Genomic DNA, 26,848 nt, shown 5'->3' on the forward strand with positions numbered 1-26,848 from the left:
TTCTTGATCATGCTACTCCGTGGGATCTGAGCAAAGCTCCTTACAGCTCCAATTTCTGTTCCCAAATAAAACCTAAGCCATTCTTTTTAAAAAAAAAAAAAAAAAAAAAAAAACTAGAAAAACACATTCCCTAAATCATCCAATTTTTCTAGACTCTTTCAAGAGGGTTTTAGTATACGATGGCTTGAAGCAAAATATTTTCAGCCAAAAAGCCTCCTCTAAATAAATGAATGACCCAGTGGTATGAAATGACCCAGCTCTGGAAGGGACAACATCCACTCAGAGAGAGTGACAATTGCCGCCGGCAGATCGGAATCATTGTACAACGGCAAAGGTGTGCAGCTGCTGCTTGCTGGTGAAGAGAAACGAGACAAGGAGCGTGTTCGCCTAGCCCTTGTCCTCCAGGGACGCCGAAGCGGCCGTCTGTGACTGGGCTCAGCAGCCAGCTCTCATGTACACTTACTGTGTTGGAATGAACCAGTCGCGATTCCGGTGGGGGCGGAGAAGGATGTGCCAGTTAGCTGAGACAGCTGAGAAAGAACTTCTAGGCCTGCTTCTGCACATTCAAAAAAACAAAAACAAAACAAAAAACAAAAAGCTTGCATTAGTTAACTCACAGGTTTCTTGAAAACAGTAAACTCTTATTGAGAAGCCTGGCAGAGTTGGCCAAGAGAGACCACAGGCAACTGTCATCTTCAAGTAAAATTCTTCTGTTAAAGAGCCCATCAATGCCTCACCTTTACCCCCATGGACAGACATCCACACACCTAATTTGTGAGAACAGAGCGATAAGATGTGGAAGAGGGCAGGCAGCTCCAGCAAATGCTTTCCTTCAAGTTGAGAATGTTTAAGTCAAAGACAGAAAACCTCATGGGTTTCCTAAAGTATTCGGAAAAAACAGGAATTGTCATTGAAAGTGGACTGAGTTGAACCAGATAAACAGGATGGAACGACATGCCAACATTTATTGTGGCGTTAATTTCTCCTCTTCCTCGGTGACACAGACTGGCATATAAAGTGGATTACAGAATTCAGCGACTACATTGAATTGCTTGAGAAGAAATTTGCGTAATGGATGGGGCATTTTAATTCTCTGTGGTCCAAAAATAAATACCCTATTGCTTCTAGGCACAAGATGGTAGAAACTGATGGGGTTAGATGCTATTTTCATTGACAATTAAGTCAGACGGAGAGTCCACAAGAGCTCAGAGACAGAGAGTGCACTCAAGTCCATATCAACCATGATTGCAGGCGGTGGCGCACGTCTTTAATCCCAGCACTCGGGAGGCAGAGGCAGGCGGATCTTTGTGAGTTCGAGACCAGCCTGGTCTACAGAGCTAGTTCCAGGACAGGCTCCAAAGCCACAGCAAAACCCTGTCTCAAAAAACCAAAAAAACCAAAAAAAAAAAAAACAAAAAACAAAAACAAAAAACATGATTGCAGTAAACTTGTACGTAAAGTTCACTGTGGGGGGAGAGAGGGACAAAAGGCTTCCCTACAGGAATGGTGCTGGGAAAATAGGTCCCCATATGTAAAATAAATTAAATTTCAGCCCAAGTCTTGTATCCTGAAATAAATCAATTGGCCCACAGACCTAAATGCCAAACTTAAACATAAACTCCTATGATGTGCAGGAGGGAATCGTTATGATCTTTGATTTGTAAGGAATTTTAAAACATGGGGACCAGAGAAATGGCACAGAGGTTAAGTGCCCTGGCTTCACTTCCAGAGAACCCAGATTGGATTCCCAGTACCCACATGGCTCCTGACAACCTGGTGTTAACTCCAGTTCTGGAGGATCTGACGCTCTCTTCTGGCCTCCATGGGCACTGCACCCATGTGGTACAAACATACACATGACAGAACACCTACCTACAGGCATAAGATTTTAAAATACATACTTTTTAAATAATTTAAAAATATGACAACTAAAACATAATTACAAAAGCAAAGATAATAAATTTGATTTAATCAAAACTAAGACATTCTTCTGTTCAGTGGAATCTTCAGAGAAGGAAAACATGAGGCAGCAACTGGAAAAACAATCTACCCTTCAAAATCTGCTAGATACTTGAACAGACACTGAGGAAGGCTTTTAAATGGCGGATAGTACATAGAAAGATGCTCAGCGTCGTGACTCAGTAGGAGTCTGCACATCAGAACCACTATGAGATGCTTCTGTATCCACTTGAATGGCTAAAACCAAAGTGTCAAGTGTCGAGCAGTTCTCTGGAAAAGTAAAGGGGGACAACAGGCCAGCTGGCTTTGTAAAAGTTGAGTATGCACTGCTGGGATCGTATGTACCTTAGGGGAGTGACTACACACATCCCTACACATGCTCATAGCAACCTCACTTATAAAATACATAGTATAGATAAAGAAATTACAGTATACAGGGTAACCGTATTTCGCACAATCATTACAGTGGCAAAAAAGGAATGAGCCATTGATCCAGGCATTAAATGGATTCATTCGTGGAGGCACCTCAGAAACACACAAAAATGACATCATGGGTAGACATGTCCCCTGCCTTTCTAGATCCTGATGCTGACCTGATGCTCCAAGTGGCACAAAGAAGTCTACCTGGCCCCCTTCTTCTTCGGCGGCCACATAGCTCCCCAGCTTCTCCCAGAAGTCTCTCACTTCAGGCCACAGTAAATTTTTAATAGAAATTTTATAGCCTAAGGAAAGAAATTAAATTATCAATATTGTTTTTTTTACATCACCATAAGCAGAAACTTTTGGCACTTTGTGGAATTAAAATCACAAATTTAAAACATAATATTTGCCCATAAAACCAAGATTGCCAATTGGTGTGGAGGTTCTTCTGTGTATGTGTTGCTTTTAGTGGTTAATGAATAAAGAAACTGCCTTGGCCTGTTGATAGGGCAGAACTTAGGTAGGTGGGGAAAACTGGACTGAATGCTGGGAGAAAGAAGGCAGAGAGAGACGCCATGGAGCCGCCAGAGTCAGACATGCCAAAACTTTGCTGGTAAGCCACTGCCACATGGTGATACACAGATTAATAGAGATGGGTTAAATTAATATAAGAGTTAGCCAATGAGAAGCTAGAGCTAATGGGCCAAGCAGTGATTTAATTAATACAGTTTCTGTGTGGTTATTTTGGTTCTGGGTTGTTGTCACAAACAAGCAACTTGATCCTTGTAACAGCCAGTGTGCCTGTGCTTCATAGAGCACCATGTTAGGGCCATGAAAAGTGCCACTGAACGGCTTTGTGGCCAAAGGCTCTTTCACACTCTAGATTAATCAGGTGTTATACACTTATGCTTTGGTCGTTGTGTTTCTGCCTTCACTGCACAGCACTGGGACTCACCAGACTTGAGCAAAGTTTAAGGTGGATGGAGTCCTGGGATCTTGCAACTAACTTCCAAAGTAGAAAGAACTCCCACACGTGTCAATGAAAAAAGGAGGTCAGAGAGCAGAGGTGAGGCTCCCAGAGTTGGCAATCATCACCTCAAACTCTCCTTTACCCCCAATTCCTCGGGGGTGATTTGTGACTCTTCTGCCTATTGTGGAATAGTCCTTTACACTCTGTGAAGATGTGTCACTGTGATCGGGTTAATAAAGAGCTGAATGACCATTAGCTAGGTAGCAAGAGGTTGGGCAGGAGGACTTCTGGGGACACAGAGAAGAAAGGCATTGTTGCCGGACAGTCGCGGAGGATGCAGGATGAGCAGTGCAGAGTAAAGGTAACTGAGTCACGTGAAAGAACATAGATTAAAAAATACGGGTTAGAAGAATGGATAAGGAAAATGTGGTACATTTACACAATGGAGTACTACACAGCAGAAAAAAATAACGACATCTTGAATTTTGCAGGCAAATGAATGGAGCTAGAAAACATCATATTGAGTGAGGGGAGAGGCAGGGAGGGGAACAGAGAAAAATGTAAAGCTCAATAAAAATAAATAAAATTTTAAAAATGGGTTAATTTAAGTTATAAGAACTAGTTAGGAACAAGTCTAAGCATAAGTCTAGCTTTCATAATTAATAACAAATCTCTATGTCATTTTTTTGTGGGCTGGCAGCCTAAAGTAAAAGCCTGCTACACTGTCATTTTACAAGTTCCCTGGAAGCTAGAGCATCCAATTTATTTCCTTTTCTCTCATTCAGCATGATTAGAAGTTTTGATGTTAAAAAAATTAAAACAGTTCTGCTTTAGAAATAAGCAAGAGGGAATGCAAGTTATATATAAAGGGTAAAAAATCCTCTAAAGGGGTAAATATTGATGAGATTTTTTAATCTCCTCATAACAACTTAGTTATGTCGGCCATTTCTTTCCTTTGCAATACAAGTCAAATGGGACTTCATCAGAGGTGGTAAAGTTCATACCAATTTATCTACCGTGGTGTTCATTGTAATTACTATTCTTTCATCAAACTCAAAACTTTGCACATAAAGTATAAAGGACATCTTAGTGTGATGGTTTGAATAAGAACGGACCCCCATAGGCTCACGTGTTTGAATGCTTAATCAATCACCAGGGAGTTGCACTATCTGAAAAAATTAGAAGGATTAGGAGGTGTGGCCTTACTGGAATAGATGTGACCTTGTTGGAAGTGTGTTGCTGGGGGTGAACTTTGAGGTTTCAAAAAGCCCATGCCAGACCCCCCCCCCCCGCTTATATATCAGGATGAGACTTGTAGCTACTTCTCCCACACCGTGGCTGCCTGCCTGCTGCCATGCTTCCTGACGTGATGATAATAGACTAAACCTCGAACCTGTAAGCATGTCCCCAATAAAACGCTTTCTTTCATAAGAGTCGCCTTGATCATGGTGTCTTCACAGTAATAGAACAGCTACTCTGACAATATAGTAGAGAAGACTATGCAGAAATCACATATCTGGTAAGGAATTAATATCTATAACATACAACGAATCTCTACATCTCAACCTATTCGATAATCAGCCCTCTTTTTAATAAGCAAAGGGCTTGTTTTCAGAAAATACAAGAATGGGCAACAAGGCCCCGACAGACAGATGTTCAGCGTCATTCATCAACAGAGATGGGCAAATCAAAACACAATGCGATTGGACACTATGAAAACAAAAACCTTTAGCAAGTAAGTGGCACAGAGGACTTGGTATTCTTGTACATTGTTCATAAAAAACAGTTATGGAAAACAGTATGGAGGCTTTTTAAACTAACAAGAGAGCCACTATACTTATAAGTATATCTCCATAATCACTGAAAGCAAGAGCCAAAGAGGTTTGTCGTTATTCATGACAACCAAGAAGTAGAAGCGACCGGAACGACTACTAAGTGGATCGAGCGGCAAACAAACTGGAGCGCATACATAGAGTGGGTTAGTATTTATCCTTAAAAGAGAAAAAAATCAACAGGTACAGTGTATGAACCCTGAGAGTGTAAGGGAAAATCTAGTCACCAAAAGACGAAACAAGGGATTCCACTTCTGTATTTAAGGGATATGGAAGTTATTGGGGACAAGACTAGGGAAGGAAGGCAGATGTTCCTTGAGTTTCAATTTTGCAAGATGGAAAAGCTTTACAGAAACTTTTATCCCTTTAAATGAACCTCCTATTTCCCTCACAATTAGAGAAGAAATAAAGACCTTTAATCCCAGCACTCAGGAGGCAGAGGCAGGCGGATCTCTGTGAGTTCTAGTACAGCCTGGTCTACAGAGTGAGTTCCAGGACAGCCAGGGCAACACAGTGAAACGCTGCCTTAAAAAAAAACAAAAAGAAAAAAAAAAGAATGTGAATAAACAAACCGTACACTTAAAGAGGATTAAGATTGTAACCATTATGTTGTGATTTTAATCACAATATTTAAAATTATTATCAAAAATCATCAAAAGCTACTTTACATTTTTCATGACGACACAATGAACCTTTCCTAGTGAATGAGAAGTTAACAGCGCTGTTGTGACGGTCACATTTGTGGGTAAGCGTTGCAAACACTCAACCTGTGGGACTGTTCTCCGCCAATCCCCAGACCAACCTTGGAGTAAGTCAATTTCTCGGCTGTTCCCACCGCTAAATATTCCCAGGCTCCGTGCCTTCCGCCCTTGCAGAGCTCTGTCTAGGAGATGAAGCAGGCCCTCCAAGGTCACACCGCTGTGTTCGTAGGGCACGGTCACGACGCCCACCTTCACGCTCTCCACCACCATCTGGAAGCGAGACAGGAGCTGTAGGAGTCGGTGTGTGCGCGCTTTAGAGCTAGATGAAGAAGCCAGGTGATGTGCAATACACTATCGTTGCTGAAGAATTGCTTCAGAAAGTACAGAAGGAAGAAACTAAACGTCTTTATTTCTTCTCTAATTGTGAGGGAAATAGGAGGTTCATTTGCAACCCCATCATGCAGATAAATAGTACGGACAATTTCGGTTACTTTTCCTCCACCCTCTTTATTTTTATACATGCCATCTAGATTTATGCACAACTTATTAAAAACAATAAAATTGAATTAATACCATTTTGCAATGGACTTCTTAAGTAGATTTTAAAATCTAAATATATATTAATGAAAATACATAACTTCATTTCATTTTATTTTTATATTTTGAGACAGTCTCATTATATGGTCCTAGCTTACTTAATACTCCAGGTTGGTCTCAAATTTCATCTATCCTCCTGCCTCAGCCTCCTAAATGCTTGGATTACAGGTACACACTACTATACCTAGCTATAATTTCATTTTGTAATAATCATATTTTGATTTAATGGCACCATTTTTAAATAGATCATGAAGCAGTACTTCTAGCCCACTTTTGAAAACTATTGGTCACATAATATTATTAAACTTCTTGGGAATTCTGGAAGTCTTAAATATTTTTAATCATTATGCCAACTATTTTTTTAGTAATTAATTAATTAATTTTTACATATCAATCCTAGTTTCCCCTCCCTCTTCTCCTCCAGCTCTCCCCATCTTCCCTCTACCCCACCCCCAATCAGCTCCTCAGGAAGGGTAAAGCCTCCCCTGGGAAGTCGGTTAAGTCTATCCTATCATCTCCTTGAGGCAGGACCAAGGCCCTGCACCCCTACCCTGTGTCTAGGCTGAGTAAGGCATCTCTCCATAGAGAATGGGCTCCACAAAGTCAGTTCATGCATTGGGTTAGTTAGATCCTGGTCCCACTGCCAGTGGCTCCACATGTCACATCATTGTCACCTGCATTCAGGGGGCCTAGTTCGGTCCTATGCAGGTTCCCCAGCTGTCAGTCTTCTACTAGCTCAAGTCAGCTGATTCTGTGGTATCCCCATCATGGTCTTGACCCCTTTGTTCATAGTATCACTCTTCCCGCTCTTCGATGTACAGTGCTTAAGAGCACTGACTGCTCTTCTAGAGGACTAGGGTTCAATTCCCAGCACCCACATGGAAGCTAACAACTGTCTATTAACTCCAAGGGCTGACACCCTCACAGAGACATTCATGTAGGCAATCACCAATGCAAATAAAAATAAATAAATAAATTATTATGGGGCACAGCCCCATAGGATTTGCTGAAGGAGGCGGAGGCAGGAGATTCACGAGTTTGAGACCAGCCTGGGCTGGCTATCATTTTTCAGAGCAACAAGCGCAATCCAACAGGAGTGTTTTGACACCAGCTGCTCACACAGCAATCTGGACCTCTCATGCTTTCTCAAAATAAGTTTGATTACTTTTATATTTATTGCTTTCAGTTTTTAAGACTGTATGGGTCTTGTAAATGTTCACTTGATTAGACAATGTTCCTCTCGGAAGATAAATCATTTTCACACACAGGACAGCCAAAAGATTTTGTTAGTCTAGATGGAAAAAAAAGCCATCCAGGGAAGGGCGTCCCTCCTAGGACAGCAGTACCTCATAGGCGGGAATCCGCGATGAGATCAGGATGACGCACGGTTGCAAGGCACAGGAAGAGCTGTCATTGGTTCCTCCAACCCCGTGATGATTTTTCTTTACTAAGAAAGGGGAGGAGTGGCTTCCAGAGAGATTGCTTCTGTAGGAGATGAGAGGGAGGGATAAAACCCTAATTCTCCGCTAGTATGACTTTTGATAAGTGCCAGTATCCTGTGAACACTGGTGGACAGCAGAAGCCAGCACCCCTGAGTTCTCAAGCTTTCCCAGCAGTCCGAGGGACAGAGACAAACAGGGGTCCCAGGCTGGCCAAATCTGTCCCCTTGTCTCTCCACTTCCACATGAGGAATGCAGGGAGAGCTTCTTGACTCTCACTTAGCTTTTATTGGGCTCTTAAATTCCATGATACACCTAAGGGCTCAAAACTGTATTTTAAAAGGGGTAGCCAAGCAATTCATAATTCACTTCTGGGCCCTTAGGGGTTCCTAAGTAACATTTCCATTATTTCCACAGCCCCATCCCCACATTACCGAGGATGAGAGATGCCCTATGCCTCTTAAGATTCTTTATGTGTCCTCAGATGAGTGAGACGTAAGGCCACACTCACAAATGTTCCAACCCAGATCTGCATGTGACGTCAGTGGTGAAGCTGAGGAGGGTTGGAATGTGGGGATTTGGGTCCCAGTACTTATGACAGTTGGATGAGTCACGTCACCTGTAGACTTCAGTGTCTTCATTCAAAATGTTAGTGTGGAATCCAAAGTGAAAAGCAAAATAATCCTTTTTTTTTTTTTTTCGTTTCTAAGCAGCTACTCAAGTTTTGGAAGTTACAAACGTCACATAGGAGAGTAGGTAGAATAAGAACAGAATCTTTGGGACTGGAGGGGTGGCTCAGCAGTTAAGAGCACTGACTGCTCTTCCAGAGGACCAGGGTTCTATTCCCAGCACCCACATGGCAGCTCACAACTGTCTGTAACTTCAGTTCCATGGGATCGGGCACCCTCACACATACTTGCAGGCAAAACACCAATGCACATAAAATAAAAATAAAGTTAAAAAAAAAGAACCACCTTCTGGCACTGTGCTCGTATATTATGACTTGAATTGCTGAAAACAGCTGCCATTTCTCTAATTTCAGTAGGAAAAGAGAACTGTGTTTAAATTACCAATATAAATGGGAGTTTGTCCATATTTGTTTGGATGCTTCTATAATTTTGATCTGCAGTTTCCCTCAGGTATTAAAGGCTTGGTTACCAGTCCATGGTGCTATTCAGGGGTAGGATGGATATTTAGGAGGTGGACCTAGTAGAAGGAAGTTGGGTCATCGAGGATGTGCTTTTGAATGGACTAATGGGACCCTAGTGATGTCACCTTTTCCTCTCCACTTCCTGAGCACCATAAAGTGAGTAAGCCTCCCTATCATGTGTTTCCACCATGATGCTCCATGCTACTATAGGCCCAAAGCAATGGAAGCAACTGTTCATGAAGCCATGAGCTAAAATAGACCATTCATCTTTATAAGTTTTATTATGTTAAGCATTCATTAGGCCAGTGGGAAAGTGACTAACATAGACATTGTGCAGTTACTGTTACTCCATAAAAATGTAGGGAAATGCCATTTTTGCTCATCAGCTTTAGAAAATATATGATATCTACAATATGTCTTTACCATAGGGTTAAAAGTATATTAGACATAAGTTTTGAACATTACATATTTTCCTCTTCAGAAAGCTTTTAAAGGCTGCTATTCTTGAATATGAAGTCATTAATTCCTTCTCTGGGATTTCATGGAATGCAAGGCATCCAATTCCTGAAGATCCCTCTGTTGGCTAAATAATTCTATAATGAATTCTCCATGACACAGGAGAGTCCCGAGCCCTCGGTAGATAGAAGTTTGCTCACCGCGTGGGCAAAGCATCTAAAGATGCCAGAACAAGCTGCCTCTCCAAAGCTTCATAGAATCCTGCTCCTTCTCTCTGCATCCAAGGACCACCGGGCAGGCTCATGGACCTGGAACAGCGCGTTCCACTCAGCCAAGGGGGTCGAGCTTTGAATAACTCTTCTGAAAAATGAACAGCAGCAGGCTTCCTGTTTATGCCACACTTTTCCCAGACAAGCTGACATAGACCAAGACATCAAAAAGAAAGCTACACCAGGGCAATATTCCAAACAGGAACTATAGCCACTTGTACCCACTCCTATCGGATTTCTCATTTGCTATCTGTCACTTTGAGTCAATCGGTAAAGCTCATAGAACAAGCAGTTCTTCTTGTGAGAACCAGATAACCAGTCCACTGGTTTGCATCCCTTTCTGTCCTTGGCTGGAGGTAATTTTGTGTCTGTCTTCTCAGGGAAGAGTGACGGATAAGAGGAAGGCGAGCCCCAGCCTGTTGACAGTGTATCTTAAGAACATGTGCACATCAGAGGCTTCCCCGAGCCCATGGCCTTAGCCTGTTTTCTTCTTGCTTCTTTCAAAGCAATCGCTCTTCTAAGTCTCACTCCCATGCTTGCTCCTCATTTTCACCAGCCCAAATTCTTCTGTCCCGAATTTACTTCTCATTTTCTGACTGTGTTTGCACTTCCTTCTCCTTTTACATGTGTACAGGGCAGGGGAGTTGTGTCTGGGAAAGGTCAGAGGCGTGTGGACAAGTGTGTGCACAGATGTATGGGTGCAAACACACAAGTGGCGGTTAAAGGTTGACTTGGCTATGTGCGCTGGCCAGGAAACTCCCAGGATCCTTCTGACCTTGCCTCCACCCTAGAACTGGGAATACAAGGCACAAACACCCTACCTAAGGTCCCCCCCATTTTGTGAGTACTACCAGTTTTAACTAGGATCTTCGGGCTAATATGACAAGCATGTTAGCCAACTGAGCCATTTTACCAGATCCCCTCCTTGTGTATACTCTTACAAATCTGGGAGTAGACTGCCATGGAGGTGGATGCTTGACCTTAGCTATTTTATCAGAAATTATGTTTTTATTACCAATTAACTGAAAGTATAATAACGGAAAAAGGAGCTGGTCTTGAGCATATGGTGACGAGAGCCCCACATGCTCTCTGTCTAGATGGGAGTCTGGATGTAAACCCTTTTGTCCAGTGTCCTGGGTAAGACAGAAACTTTTATAATGCTACTCACTTTTACGGAATGCAATTCTCTCCCAAATGATTTTCCTCAGGGACTTTTCTCTTTGCCTCTCCTTGTACTCCTCATCCTCGGTTTTGGGTTCATTCAGTGTCCCATAAACAGCAGCAGCTTCCCTGGGCGTTAGCCAATCCAAGCTGGACACACAAGCAATGTAGTGGTGCTTCCAAGCCCCGTATTCATTCTGTGCTGGAGTATAGGGCAGAAACCACCCAAGCCTCGTGCATTTGGGCATCCATAAGCAGTCCTCCAGAGAAGAACAAGAGCAGGATGAGTGACAGATTAGTTTTCTCACGATGGTGGCTTCAGTCACACACACCTTATTCTTTTTGGTAGACTGCCATTTATAGTATTGTTGACTCAATGTCTAAACTTTATTCTACAAAAAGGATAAAGTATATTTTATTCCATATGAAGAATGCTCTTTGGTGAGTATACATTACATTATATATATAATATATATTGTAATGTATATAATGTAGTATATAATGTAGTATATTTGTGTATATATATATATATGCCATCTTGTAACACTTACAGCATTCTGTCACTTTAACTCTACGTTATGAGAATTCAGGTATAATACTTTGCTTCAGAACAACCCTCCCGCAGAGAAGAATTTTTTTATTGAACTCATATTGCAGAGATTTTTGACTTATTAAAAATGGTGAGTTTTATGTGACTCACTGAAATCACTATCTAGACAAAATATAAAAACAAGCAGGGCACAATGGCATGCACTCATGCTCCTGTGCTCCAGATCTTTGGGAGCCTTGGAGTCCTAGGGCATCCTTGGAAAATCTTAAGACCTTAAGAGAAGACAATGTGTGTATGTATGTGTGTGTGCATGAGTGTGTGTGTGTGTGTGTGTGTGTGTGTGTGTGTGTGCATTCTAAAACTACCAGCACAGTAAAAACTTTGTGTCCTCAGGATCTCAGAACAAAAAGAAACCCAGACCGGTTTCAAGGCATTTGCCAGATTTTTTGTTTGTTGGTTTGTTTGTTTTTTAATTCACTATATGGCATAACTGAGAATGACCTTGAATTTCTGATGTTCCTGCCTCAGCCTCTTGAGTGCTGAGATTACAGGTGTGTACCACCAGACCTGATTTATGACTGACACCAGGTCCTCAAGAATGACAAGCACCTTATGACTGAGGACTTCCCAGTCCACATTTGCCAGTTTCAAAGTAAAGGAGCTTTAAAGAAGCAGGGAAGATGAAAAAGGAAGAAAGAAAGGAGGAGGGCAGAAGAAAGAACACAATCTGAAATTCATGAAAGCAGAGACCTGGTTACCACACAGGGGTCTCAACTGAGAACCACTACAGGAAGAGTAAGACTGAGTTATGTTGGAGAGATGGTTCAGCAGTTAAGAGCAGTGGCTGCTCTTCCAGAGGTCTTGAGTTCAATTCCCAGCAACCACAAGGTGGCTCACAACCATCCGTTATGAGATCTGGTGCCCTCTTCTGGCCTTGCAGGCAGACATGCGGGCAGAACAGTGTATATATAATAAATAAATAAATCTTTAGAAAAAGAAGACTGAGCTATGCAAACTATGACAAGGGCTGAGGCCAGCTTTGAAGTAGTTCATTTCTTACGCAGTCAGTTCCTGGCCTGATTCCATGCTAGAAGCAAAAGTAAATTCTCTCTGGAGGAAGATGACATCATCCAGAGACCCAGATGATGACGTCAGTGTTTTATACCTAATATCTGCACTCAGTCAAAAATAATTCAGTTACTTAGAAAGACATGAATTCTTTGTTTATCTTTCAGTTTTTAGTAACTATAGAGAGTTGTGAAGAAGAGCCAAACATTGCTATTATCAGACACAAACTTTGAAATAAATCCTATAATTAATATGCCTAGGAATATTAAGGGGCCAAGTGGGAAGTGTTGGCAACAGAAGCAAATCAACATTCTAGGCCTGGAAAAGATAATAACTTAATTTTAAAATTCAATAAGTAGGCAAGAGCACATTAGAATCCAGCTAAAGAAACAGAAAACTGAAAGGTAGATCAGAAGAAAATCCAGACTTAAACATGGAAAGACAAAATGATGCAAGACTCACTTAAGAGAGTGTGGAGCCAGGCTTGGTGGTACAAGCTTATAATCCCATCTCTCAGGAGGCATAGCCATAGATACACATACAAATAAATACATGCAATTCATGCATATATACATGGTACTAAATATGATTTTAAAAATAATGACATGTGGAAGAATTTAAAGTATCCAAGAGAACTGATTACATGTGGATACACCGGTGTATATAAAACTCTCAGGCAGCTGTGGACTTTGCTATTAGAGGAAGAGGGATGGACTGTATCCAGTCTGCTTTAGGCACGCAAGGACAACTATATGTTTATTATATATGTATATGCACGTAATAAAAATATGCCAGTAAGCAGCACCCCTCCATGGCCTCTGCATCAGCTCCTGCCTCAGGTTCCAGCTCTTCTTGAATTCCTATCCTTACTTCCTTCAGTGATGGACTATGACGTAGCAGTGAAAGCCAAAAAAACCCTTTCTGCCCCAACTTGATTTTGTTTCATCGCAGCAAGAACAGCCCTGACTAGGACACCATGTAAAGCCAGACACAGTGGCTCAGTCTGTAATGTCTGTGCTCCTACAGTGAGGAGGCGGAGGAAGGCAGAATCCCTGAACCTCACAGGAGGACTCAGCAGTAAACAGTGGAAGATCATGTTTCAAAGAAGGTAGAGGTGAGGACCAACAAACTCCTAAGGTGCTCCCTCCACAGAAGCGCTGGGACTCTACCCGGTGCCCCCACCACACACATACAAAGGTAAAAGCAATGCACGCTTGTGGACAGGGCTTACTCAGAGGGAGAACATTTGCTTAGCATATATGAGATCCTGGGCTCACTTCTCTGTTCCCTAAAAACCAAAACAGTATATATATATATAAAACCTCAAAGACTTCCAAATGCCGACCAAGCATATTCTCTTTAACGGGCATATCTTGGGTGAGTTACTACAGAGAAGCCAAGAGTGAAGATACATAAATAATGGGTTAAATCAGAAAGCCTAAGTCTGAGGAGCCTGGCAACAGTTCATAAAACAAGGGCCGTTGTCTGGTTTGTGCTTGAGGCCCTCACTGAGCCGCAGCTAGTGTTTGAAGTGAACATCTGGACAGCGTCGTCCCTGGACATGTGCGGTGTACAGGAGGAATACACGAGATGAGGCCAGAGAGTGTCTACTCACGATCAACTCTCGGAAAAGACAATGGGGAGACACCTAGAGCAAAGGCAGAAGCAAGGACAGGCATCAGGTTTAGCTGCTGTTCTGTTCCTCGGCAGGTGTCCGCCAAGGATTCAGTAGAAGCTCTGGTTATGGACCGGCTTTCCAGAATTAATTTATCATGAATAAAATAATACCATTAAGAAAGCTCAAAACATTATTTTCAAAAAGAATAGTGCACTTCTACAAATGAAATGTTTTTAAATAATAATCACATTGAATAATTCATAGGCATGATAAGAGTAAATTAATGATTGGAATGGTGTATATAGCCATGATTGCAACATGTTACTGGTGCTGGTATTTGGCTCAGCGGGAGAGTGCTGACCTAGCATGTTTGATTCTCAGAATGAAAACTGGGAAACCAAAGGTGGGTGGGAAACCTTTCCAAGTAAAAAAGAAGTTACTGAATTTGACTTATCTCCATTTTTAAAAGTGTGTGTGTGTGCACATGTGTGTGTGTGTGTTCATGTGAATAACTATAGGTGCGTGTGTGCCAGTGGAGGTCAGAAGACAGCTTTAGGAGTTAGCCTTTACCCTCCAGCTTGTTTGAAACAAGGCCTCTCTTGTGGTCCCCCAGGCTAGCTGCCCATGAGTGACCAGGTCTCCGCTGTCTCCATCCCCCGTCTCGCTGGAGGAACACAGACATTGTAGATGTGAGCTGCCATGCCCAGCCTCCCATGGGTTCTAGGGATCAAACTCGGGGCCTCACATCTGCTGCAAGCACCTTTACCCACCGAGCCAGCTTCTCCCCAGTCCTCTGATACCTCCTCCTAAGGGGCACGTAACCACTGCAGGCCCCCTCCACTGCAGTTCAGGGAAGAAAGCCATCCAGACCACCCCATTACAGATCATGGTTGCATTTGTGTCCCATTACTAGGACGTGAGAGGAGCAGAGAGGGAAAAACCTGTTCCGTTAGGAACTTCCAGGGCCAGCTGACTTGAGCAGCCGCACACAGGTCTTTCGGATTCAGGAAGGAGAAGATATAAAGAGAAATGGAACGTGGTAACACAGTCGAGAAATCCACGCTGGCCACCTGCTTCCTCTCTGAAAACCAGTCTCGGATGAACCTACAAAGGAAGACATAGCAATTCAGTTCATCATCTAACAGTGACTAAAGATCCCAGAGATACCAGACATTGCTATTTTCCAAAGTTCACTGCAAATTAATTAAATCAGGACTTGGGAAGTGGTAATATGCCTCGCTAGCCTGAGCAAGGACCTGAGCTATAGCCTCAGCATTGCAAATAAATATATATAATATAATATAATATAATATAATATAATATAATATAATATAATATAATATAAATGTGTGTATATGTATAGTGTATGTGTGTTTTGTCTGCATATATATCTGTGCACTCGTGTGTGCCTGAAGAGGCTAGAGGAGGGCATCAAATTCCTTGGAACTAGAGTCACAGAGGTTGCGAGTCATTTTGTGGGTGCTGGGAATCAAACGCGGGTCCTCTGGAAAGTCAGCCAGGGCTCTTAACCTCCAAGCTTTCTCTCTACCAGAGGTTTTTAACCTATGGGTGATGACCTTTTTGCCAAACCTCTTATTTCCAAAAATATTTACATTATGATTCACAACAGTAGCGAAATTACAGTTATGAAGTAGCAGCAAAAATAATTCTGTGGTCGGGGGCTGCAGCAGTAGGAAGGCTGAGAACTCACTAGACTAATTGAGAAGACTAACTCAATTTTTGCAAATGAAAATTTAATTCAGCAGGCAAAGCAATGCGTTCCTTTTGCATTTCCATCCACATGGCACCAGCCTCTGCCTTTACTGTCTCTTTCCCTCATTGACCTCCCCATCCCTTGCCTCCCCTTGTTAGTCTTCTCTCTCCCCCAGATAGCCTTTCTTCAGCTCTCATGTCAGACATATTCCTCCTTCCCCCACTAAGATTTCCTCCTCCACTCTCATAGCCTCCTTTCTAGTTTTATGACTTTTACACACACATGTACAGTACACACTTTGTGTGTGCGTACAACTTGACACATGACTGTTCTCTTTATATATCCATGACAAAACTCTACAGCGCTAGGCCGCCAGATGCTCTTTGAGTACCTACTGCTAGAACAGGACGGGCTGGAAGCAATCCAGGCAGCAGCAACCCCGCATCACAGCCAAACTCACTGAATTCTTGGATCTCTAGGACCAGCTTTTGGGTGGCTGGAAAAGTTCTGCTAACCAAGAATCTACCACAACTCATCCACTTGAGACCTTTGACAACGACAAAGCTTTCTTTCTTTGCTAAATGGCCACTACTGTCCAATGTCATTGGGCCCCAGGGGACACAGATGAGCTCACCAAAAGTCATGGCACTGTTGTAATATGAGCGGCGGGGCTACATTCCTGGCACCCGGCCGCCCGCTAGCTTATGCCCCAAAATAATTACATGGACACTGTATTCTTTTAAACACTGCTTGGCCCATTAGCTCTAGCCTCTTCTCGGCTAACTTTTGCACCTGGACTAGCCCATTTCTAATAAGATGTGTAGAAGATTCTAGCCTACGTCATCCTGGGTCGGAGCTTTATCATGTGTGTCTTCCCGGGAGAGAAGAGCATGGCCTCTGCTCCAGAGAGCAGAGCTGTTGAGTCTGAGCTCACTTCCTCTTCCTCCTAGCACTCTGTTCTGTTTACTCCTCCCACCTATGTTTTAACCTATGAGGGCCAAGCAGTTTATTATAATTAACTAATGACCTTCCTGCATCATGGCACTGAGCAAACCCAATCCTGCAATAGGACTTCTCAGACTTAAATTTCCAGAGGGTGACTTAAGTCTCGGCTGGTTGCATAGAAACGGAAGCAGCATTTCTCATAAAGAAAAGACCATAAGTCATCTGGCTGAACACCTGTGACTCCTAAGAGGTAGTCTTGACCACTGCTCTACCAAAACTGTTGGCTCAGTCTGGAACCTCATCTACAAGGCCCAAACCTGAAAACAGGAAAGTTCATTGATAAAATCATCTACCTTCAAGGGCAGCAGCTCCATTCAGTGTGATAAAGAACTGTTGCTAATCTCTGAGAAGTGCTCTGAACTTCAAGCAGTGAAAGCCAACAGCTAAGATCCAATCACCTTCTAACTACATCCATGGTGCTAGGACCATATAGGATCAGAACACTGTGGGACTCGTGTGAATCAGATGCAATACCTTCAAGGCAAACTCAATTTTGTGTCTGCTCTACACACTCCTGTGATGCGACCACATTTTACAGCAATGGAAATACTAATGAACATCTCAGCTGCAGCCAGCTAGGTTTATGCCCCAGACAGAATCACAGCAGAGGAGCTTCCAGAAGGCACTGGAACACCTGACAAGAAATTCTTCCAAGTCATGAAAAGAGAGAAAAAGCCAGACACAGAACAAGCCAAGATGTGGCTGCCTCGCCGAAAAAGGTACCAAGCCACGTGACTAACACAGACAAGAATTATGGGCTAATATATATAATATTATATATAAGAGTTAATAAGAAGCCTGAGCTACTAGGCCAACCAGTTTGTGATTAATGTAGACCTCTGTGTGTTTCTTTGGGACTAAACGGCTGTGGGTAGCATGGCTCACATAGAGGGACCAGGTAGGACAGAAACCTTGGTCAACAAAAAAAGCCATGAAGTTACCCATGAGGCTGTGTGGTTCATAGACTCTTGCCAAGCTTCAGCAAAGCTCTTGTGTGTGTGTTTGGTTATTTTACATTGTAGCCAGGCCTCCCCTGCTATGGTATCCAGGAATCAGTGCAAGGTAGGGTGTGAAGGAGGTAGTGCACATTCTTTAGATTTTTTTCATGAGCACTCATATAAAAAGGAACAGTGCATCCTCCTCCTCTTCCTCCATCTCCTCCTTCTCCTCCTTCTCCTCCTCCTCCCCTTCTCCTCCACTTCCTCCTCCTCCCCTCTTGCCCTCCTCCTCCTCGCTATCCTCCTTTCCCCCCCTCCTCCTTCTCCTCCCCCTTCGCCTTCTTCTTCATGCTTGGTTTGACCTTGAAGAATGAACAATTCCCATGACTTCAGAGGACACCTGAGTAGACGTGGATTTGGACCCTGACTGCCATGGGGCACACCTTCACACACACACCCCAGAGGTAATTGAGGACATTGCTATAAAATGGCAACCTCCATGTTCCTGTGCCAAGAAATCCATAAGCCAAGAAAGGGCAAAAAGGTTACCCTGGAGGCATAGCAACCAGGTGTAATTGATGGCCATGGAGTGGAAGTAGATTGGGTTCAAAAAGGATGCAAAAAAAATCCATTTTCTACTAAAGTTACAGACAGACCTCGCCACAGAAGCCTTCTATGACTTCTCAGTGTTAGGTATGTCTTGCCCCACTTGGCCAGCTGTATCAGATTTGGTTGACACTCCACTAGAGAACAAACACGTAAAACCTAGTGTAATCTAATGTCACCTAAAGATAACACAGAGCATTACATTAAAAGAGTCTCGAGTTCCAGGGGCTGGACTGGGAAGGGGCTGATCCTGATGGGAGCTTGCCAGGACTTAGCAGAGAGCTCTCAGCAGACCTGGTCTAGTTCAATGGAAGAACGATTGCTGGGTGCCAAGTGTTCGTATTTAACAGAGCAGCACCCTCTATCATTCCCTGTTCCTCTCCCCCACACTATAAATATCCATCAAATCTCACGGGCCAAGTCTCAGCATTTGCACTCACACCCTGGCCCAGGGCCACACAGCCCATCTCCACTTTGCCTAAACTGCATGATGAAAGGTGAGGTCACTCCTGCTACCTCTCCGTTTATGTGAGTTTTCCCTGGGGTTAGGGAGGAGGAGGGGTTTGACATGAGAACAGGGGAGGGGTGGGGGAGCACTAGATGAGATAAAGGGAATCAGCAAGAGTGGGAGAGGGCCCTCCTCTCTCCCTTCTCTATCTCTGCTTCTCTGTGTGTGTTTCTCTCTCTCTCTCTCTCTCTCTCTCTCTCTCTCTCTCTCTCTCTCTCCCCCCCTTCCCTTTCCTCCCAAAACCCACTGAATAAGCTAAGCTCAAACTCTTTAAAAAAAAAAAGATTGGGAAAGGGCTTAAGGGTATGATATGTAATTATGATCACAATCCATTCCATCTATGGAATTGTCAAAAATAAATAAATCATATCCTATAAAAACATTTTCCTAATAAAGTCTGTTCTACATGTACATTCCATGGAGCTTGTGTGTATGTGTCCCCTAAGCAAGGTAGAAGATAGTTCATGGCATAGAGAAGGCACTCAACAAATACGTGTTAAATAAACATGTCACAGAAAGGAAATATTCTCCCTACCATCTACAGGGAAAAGTCAGTGTCTGCAGATTTGCACTTGGATTTTTGCAAGAGAGTCCTACATGCCTTGATTGATTTACACTAAAAAGAAGAATCCTGGGGCTGGAGAGCTGACTCTGTGGTTAAGAGTATTTGCTGCTTTTCCAGGGGACTAGGGTTCAGTTCTAAGCACCTACATGGTGGCTCACAACCATCCATAGCTCACACACATAAATAAGACAAACAAAAGAGGAACCATTGCTTGCAGCAGACATGGCGGCACAAGCCTGCAGCAACAGTAATCAGGAGACTGAGACAGGAGGATAAAGAGTTCGAGACTAGATGGACCACACAATGCATCTCAGAAATGACTAGGCATTTGTCAGCCATACCTGGCAACCTGGGTTTGATCTCTAGAACCCAAATAGAGATGGAAGGAAGGAACCAGCTCCACAGGTTGTCCTCCGGTCTCCAAGTGTGTGTTGTGGGACATGCACACCCACAACAATACACACAATAACAATAAACTTACTAATTTAAACAACAACAAAAAGCACAGTAATTTGAATGAATGGGACGGAGTTGTTGGCTAGGAGTCTAATAGTTTCTTCTACACCTTCCAAGAGTCGCTTCCAGTGCCTGCCTTCCGGGAGGGTTTTGTGTGATGTGTGTTGCTCCTGATACAGCTCACTCCTCGCCTGTGAGGCTTCGTGGGCCTGTTATTTACCACGGCTCCTTTTCTCCTGGCACATTTGTGATTTGTGTTTATAGACATGGCTTTGCCTCATCTAAGGTAAAATGCTCTTTATTGTTTGGGATGATCTGGGGAGTCGCTTTACTCTCATCAATTGATAACAGCAGCAGCCCAAGCGTTTTAGTGGAGCTGAAGTGCAAAGCAAGGGTATTTGTTTGGGTATTCTTGTGATTTATTTGCTGGGTCTGTGACACTTTTAGAAACAGACTTCTTTTCCCTTTTAGCTGGTAACTTCTACACGAGATAACATTTCCTTCCCGACTAGAGCTGTCTTTTGTTTACTCCTACTTTTAATATCTAGGCCTATTCCGAACTATCTATCATTTCTCCTAATCTGATAACTATCAGGCATTGGAGAGACTGTCTGATGGGGAGGAGTTGTAACAGGTTCACTCAGCCTAGTGTGGGCTGAGTTAAAAGTGAGGTGGCAACGTGACTAGGCTGCCCTCTGCAAAACCGAAATGAAAAGACAAGGACACAGTGGGCAACTGTCCCACAGTGAGGGTGGATCTAGAGATAGGAGAACTGGGTGTGGTGAGTGACTGCACTGGATCCTGGACCACAGGGGAGATGTAGCATTCTGTGTACTAAGAGAGGAGGATGCTGCTGGGCCAATAAGGGATACTGATGAGGTCTGTGATGGGATAGTTGAACTGAATCAGTGCTGGTGTGTGTGGATGAACTTTGATTTTTCATCAATGCCCTCGTTAGAAAAATACAAACTGAAGGGCTGGAGAGAGAGTTCAGTTGGAAAAGCACTTGCCTTCCAAACGTGAGGAGCCAAGATCTGTCACCAGAACCCAAGCCATGTATGCTAGAGTCCACTTGCCAACCCAGATCTGAGGACAGGGAGACAGGAAGTTCCCTGGGCAAGGCTGTAATAAGGAAAGACCCTGTCTCCAAAAGCAGTGTCTAGCCTGGCAGTGGTGGTGCACGCCTTTAATCCCAGCACTCGGGAGGCAGAGGCAGGCGGATCTCTGTGAGTTCGAGGCCAGCCTGGTCTACAAGAGCTAGTGCCAGAACAGGCTCCAAAGCTACAGAGAAACCCTGTCTCGAAAATCAAAAAAAAAAAAAAAAAAAAACAAACCTGTTCAAAAGCAGTGTCTAAGGAACAAAGCTCAAGATCGTTTTCTAGACAGCACATGTATGTGCACACATGTGTGCCTGCACCCCCATATGCACCTGATCACACACTAACACCAAAAAGAAAAAGAAAGTCGACACTGCCAAAGGTTATGAGAATCACATTTACAACTTAATCTCCAGTGGTAAAGGATAACAAGGCAAGCTTGATACCGATGTTTACTACTGAGCGGTACACTATTAAACTTCAATGAAGTAGAAAGTATTTATATTATTCTTGCCTAAAAATTATTGGAAAACAAGAGAGACCACACAGGCAGTAGTGGCGCATGCCTTTAATCCCAGCACTTGCGAGACAGAGGTGGTTGGATCTCTGAGTTCGAGATAGCCTGGTCTACAGAGTGACAGCCAGGGCTACATAGAGAAACCCCGTCTTGGAAAACAAAACAAAACAACAAACCATCCAAAAGAGACACTTAGTTCATTGCATGTTGTATATGGACCCATTTCCTGGCCGTGTTTAAGTTACTGCTGTTTGTTATCTGTATCCATACAGCCTAGTCACATCCAGAGACAGTACCTTAGAACTCATTGGCAGCATAGTCTGAGAGATGACGGCGTTGTCAATCTGCAGGGCTGACACCAGATGATATCCACCAGTGGGTGAGGGGGCTGTCTCAGTATTGATGGTAAAGTACAGGTGATAACTGGGTCCCTCCTTTGAAACTAACATTCACACTGAACAAGACCATGACACTGAGAACAGCTAGGCCCCAAAGGATATGGTTCCAACTACAAATTTAGAATTTAGAACCAGTTCCTCTTCCTCCTCCTCCTCTTCCTCCTCCTCCTCTTCCTCCTCCACTTCCTCCTTCTCCTCCTCCTCTCCTCCTCCTCTCCTCTTCTTCTCCTTCTCCCCCTCCTCCTCCTCTTCTTCCTCCTCCTTCCCTCTTCCCTTCCTTTTCTTTTTAAAGAAAGACTTACTTTATTTATATTTGTGTGTGTGTGTGCGCACGCATGCGTATGTGCACATGCACACACATTACCCTTAGAGGGCAGAACAGGGTGTTAGATTCCCGGGAGCTGGAGTTACATGAAGTCACGAGCCGCTCTAAGCCAGTGCTGGACAGCAAACTCCAATTCTCTGGCAAAACAGCAAGCACTCTTAACTTCTGATCCATCTCTCCAGCCACTTTGAGAGAAAATTTGCTGTCATCTTGGAATTTTAAGAAAATTAGCAAGATAACATGAAAAGCGGAAATTTTCCAGTCACTTTTTCTTGAAGTGCTGGAATCATACATACTCCAGGGGATCGCACATGCTAGATAAATACTGCACCAGTGAACTATATCCCAGTCCCTGGTCCTTTAAGACAGGGGGTCTCTGTGTATAGCTCACACCTACTTGGTAGACCTAACTGGCCTCAAACTGACCATCTTCCTCAATCCCAAGTGCTGGGATTACAAGCATGCAACATCATGCCCAGCCTCAGCCACCTTTTCCAAGAAAGGTCTCTGGGTATCTTTGGAATGTTTGCTTCTATCACCATCCAACTTTGTAGAATCTACTGCTGCATCCCAGAGAGACTGGGAGGAAAGCAGAATGCAAGTGTCTTAGAAACTAGACTTCAGTTATATGTGTTTGATGTTTGTGCCTGCTCGGCTCTGCTACCAGGATCATGGAGAAGAAATACGAATCTTAAGCAAGGAGAACAGAAAATGGCCCAATTATGCTTTAAAAAAAAAAAAATCCATGCCTGAGCAACAGAAGGAAGGTTTTTGCAGTAATGACACCCGGCTCGTCACTTTGCACTTAATGTTGCCAAGTAAGAAATCAACGAAGAGAAATAACAACACGTAAGGAGAAAATGAACAAAATGTGCCTTGCTCATTTTCTTGTGACAAGGATAGTTTTATCTAAATAATTCATGACAATACTTTGCGGTGTATTACTGAGTGCACAGTGTGTACTTTCAAAAACAACGGAGCTTAGTGCTAGGGGACTCAATCTCATTTTTTTGTTAAATTTCTGATATGAAGGAGAAAGCAGCTGCCAAAATTCTGATGAAAAAGGCTGGGAGGACAGCCTGGAGAGGTGACTGGAGAGGGTAAGTGGCTTTGGCTGAGGTCTTTGTTTTCTGGTTGTCTAGGCAGCACATCTCAGTCTAGTGGCTTCTTGAAAACACTTAGGGCAAGGTAAGGGCCTACTGGGCAGTTTATGCACCGGTTTCAGCCAGTGGCATAGACTAAGAAGACAAGTCAGCAGAATGAGAGGTACCAACAGCCACCCCAAGGTGCCTTTGAATCCACCAATTCTTCCTCTAGGAGTTTGTCCTTAATGATTGAGGACATGACTAAAGACTCAGCTAAAAAAGATTCCTATATGTGTTGTTTCTATAGCAAATGCCAGGGAAACAAGATAAATGTCTGGGATAAGTTATGGTATATTTATAAAGCCTAATAACTCTTCCTAGAAATCAAAACTCTGAGTCGAAAGGGGAATCCACGTGCTAATTTCAAATGCATAGGAGTTCTGGGGAATATAACAATAATATTTTAAAGCATCTTCCAGAAAAAGGTAATGAAAAAGTAAATGTGCAATTTACTGGAATAACACACACACACACACACACACGCACACACGCACGCACACGCTCACACACTCAAGCTAAGACAGCTACAGTGAGGAGCTGGCAGAGATACTCTTGAGAGAGTTGAGCCCTTGAGCTTCACTTCCACCTCCTCTGGGTTCCATGGGGAAGGTGTCAGCTGGGATGCAAGAGTAAAGGTCTAGGGGAGGGATGGAAATCAGAACAGATGTGAACTTTATGTTAGCATGAAATTTTTCATGAGTCGTATCAGTACTCAGAGTACTTTGGGCTTTGAACAGGTTCAAGCCCAACACATACCAACACTGGAAAAGGAAAGTGGGCACTCCTAACTAAACGCTCTTTTCTTTCCTTGCTTCCTTGCTTGCTTGCTTCCTTCCTTCCTTCCTTTTCCCAGACAGGGTTGATCTACATAGTGAGTTCCAGGCCAGCCTAGACCACATACTGAGAGCTCATTTCAAACAGAACAAAACAGCTAATCAAACAACTTGAAATTGGATCACATCGAAATATTTAAATTCATAATAAAATTACGTGAGTTCATAATGCTACTAAGAACTCAATTTCCAGATATGGAAGAAGCTAAAAAACCAGACTATTGTTGTCTGCCTTTTCAGGACAAACAGCACTTACAGAGAAACGAACTCAGCAAAGACAAGAGGTCTCTCTTTTGAAGAATTTCAATTAGTAAGCTAAAAAGGACTGAACTTTAACAAGTCAACGTTTTGCAACTCTTAATAACATAATAGATCTAAGCAAAGAAAGGCAGATGGCAGCCAGAGGGACATCTGACATGCCCTTCTGAAGGGGAACCCTAAGAACATTTAGCATATCTTCTTAAAAAAAAAAATCAAACTGCAATCCAATTAGGTAGGCCCAAACACCTGATTTTCAGAAACTGCAAGAGACAGAAGGATACAATCAACAAGAAAATTGTGGGAAACTCTACAAGTTAAAAGGGAACATTGAGGGCAAGGCACCTACACATTTCCTAGAGAAATCTAGGAGACCTACTTAATTTGTTTTTATTTTTTTCCTTTATTTTTATGTGAACAGGTGTGTGGCGTGCATGTATGTTTGTGTACTATGAGCCTTCAGTGCCTACAGAGGCCAGAAGAGGCTGTCAAATCCTCTGGGCCTGGAGTTACACAAACTTGTGAGCTACTGTGTGGGTGTTTGGCGCACAAAGCGCTATGCACTAGACCCCAGTTCGCAATCTTCGGGAAAGGGACTGGAGGTTGAGAATACTCACGCAGAGACAGACACAGACCTTCAAACACTGGTACAAAAAACCCCTCTTTAATAGCACCACGTAGGCTTAAATACCCTGAAGTCAATGGCCAACAGGTGAAAATCCCATCCTCTGATCCTCTAAGCTAGGCACAGCTTCTAGTAACTTTAATTAAAAGGTTCTAGGAGGGAAGAGCAGCTTAAGGCCAGGACTCACTAATCCTAACATCCAGCTGAAGGCCAGGACTCATTAGTCCCAACAGGTATTGGAATTCAAGGTTGCGTTCCCTGGAAAAGCTGCCCATGCTCTTAACCACTGAGCCATTTCTCCAGCCTCAGGAGTCCTATTTAAATCCACCACAAGGTATTGGGTTTATTGTAGTCCACATTAGAACAAATACATAGTGAGACCTTGACAAAACAAAACAATAAACCCCCTTTAAAAATGTATTTATTTATTTTAATTTTTTTTTTTTTTAGGATAGTGGTCCACTCTGTAGCCCTGGCTACCCTGATATTGGCTACATTGCCCAGGCTGGCCCTAAACACGTGGCCATATGACTGCCCCAATTTTCTGAATGCTGAGTCTTTAAGTGTGTGTCATCATGCCCAGCCCAACAGATTACTCTTTAAAAATATTTTGTGTGTGTGTATGTATATACGTGTGAGTATAGTGCCTGAGGAGGCTAGAAGCATAAGATCCCCTGAAACTGGAGGAGTTACAGGTGGTAATGACTTCAGTTTCTATTTTGTGGTCCATGGGTATCCATAGAAACTGACTCTAGATCTGAGCAGCACAGGATCAAGGCCAAGTTACGCTATGTGGCTCAGTCTCTGACAGCAGTCACCCAGACGCTGTCCTGAGCTAGGGGTATGGCTTAGTTAGTAGAATGTTTGTCTGGCATGCACAGAGCCCTGGGTTTGATCCCCAGCACCATGTACATGGGCATTATGTCACGGGCCTTTAGCTTCAGCACTCAGGAGGTGGAGGCAAGAGAATCAGGAGTTTGAGTCACCCCGGTACTAGCTTGGGAAACACAGCCTTCGCAGGGGTACAGGGGGTTGTATGGGAGGGTGCTGGCCTGAACCTATAAGCTAGTCCAGTTACAATGAAACCCCAAACAATGCACTTTCTTCCACTGTAGACACACTGAGGATGCCTAAGAAGCCAAGGCCGCTGACAGCAGAGCAGGGAACGAGAGACACAAGGCATTGGCTTTATTGCTGAAACTTGACTTCAACTGCAACCAGATCTATGCCTGGAATTTCCAGCCCCATAGGAAGAAAATCTCCTTCATTATTCCTGTCAAGTTTAGGACCAACAGCATAATGAAGCATCTTCTAAAACCACTAAGTAGTCTTAGCAGTGTAGGATGCAAAACACACAAAGCCAGGGCAGCTGGTGGAGCGAGTGTTCCCGCCTCCAGGAAGTAGGGAATCGCGAGGCACGTGGAGCCTTTGGGCCTGGAGAGCCTACCTTGTGTTGTCCTTGGCTATGCACCGGATCACCTGGGTAATTTGCTGACAACAGTTTCCTCAATCCGATTCTAGGCTACTTGAGCTAACGTCTCTATCAAGACTCATGATCTGTGTTTTACAAACTCCAGGCCAGTGTTTGTGAACTTGACTTCCCACTGGTAAGGAAGCAGCAGGCACCAGGGCCAATTCTGCGGCTGCAGCTGATTCAAGTACACAGCA

At 43.4% G+C, this 26,848-nt stretch overlaps 1 protein-coding gene across 4 annotated transcripts in view; it reads right to left on the reverse strand.

Moving 5' to 3' along the window:
- Ect2l (epithelial cell transforming 2 like) overlaps positions 1–26,848 on the reverse strand; it is a 73,281-nt gene that overhangs the window by 25,677 nt on the left and 20,756 nt on the right. For all 4 annotated transcript variants that reach the window (XM_050159412.1, XM_050159411.1, XM_050159410.1 and 1 more), the window contains exons 4-10: positions 15,132–15,294; positions 10,962–11,214; positions 9,725–9,884; positions 7,826–7,964; positions 5,984–6,152; positions 2,553–2,681; positions 464–556 (exon numbers count right to left, since the gene is read on the reverse strand). In XM_050159412.1, the coding sequence (XP_050015369.1) occupies positions 464–556; positions 2,553–2,681; positions 5,984–6,152; positions 7,826–7,964; positions 9,725–9,884; positions 10,962–11,214; positions 15,132–15,294 (1,106 nt within the window). The remainder of the gene's footprint in view (positions 1–463; positions 557–2,552; positions 2,682–5,983; positions 6,153–7,825; positions 7,965–9,724; positions 9,885–10,961; positions 11,215–15,131; positions 15,295–26,848) is intronic.

Source organism: Alexandromys fortis, unplaced genomic scaffold (assembly GCF_014885135.2).
Source record: "Alexandromys fortis isolate MF-2015 unplaced genomic scaffold, M_Fortis_MF-2015_v1.1 scaffold_107, whole genome shotgun sequence".
NCBI lineage: Eukaryota > Metazoa > Chordata > Mammalia > Rodentia > Cricetidae > Alexandromys > Alexandromys fortis.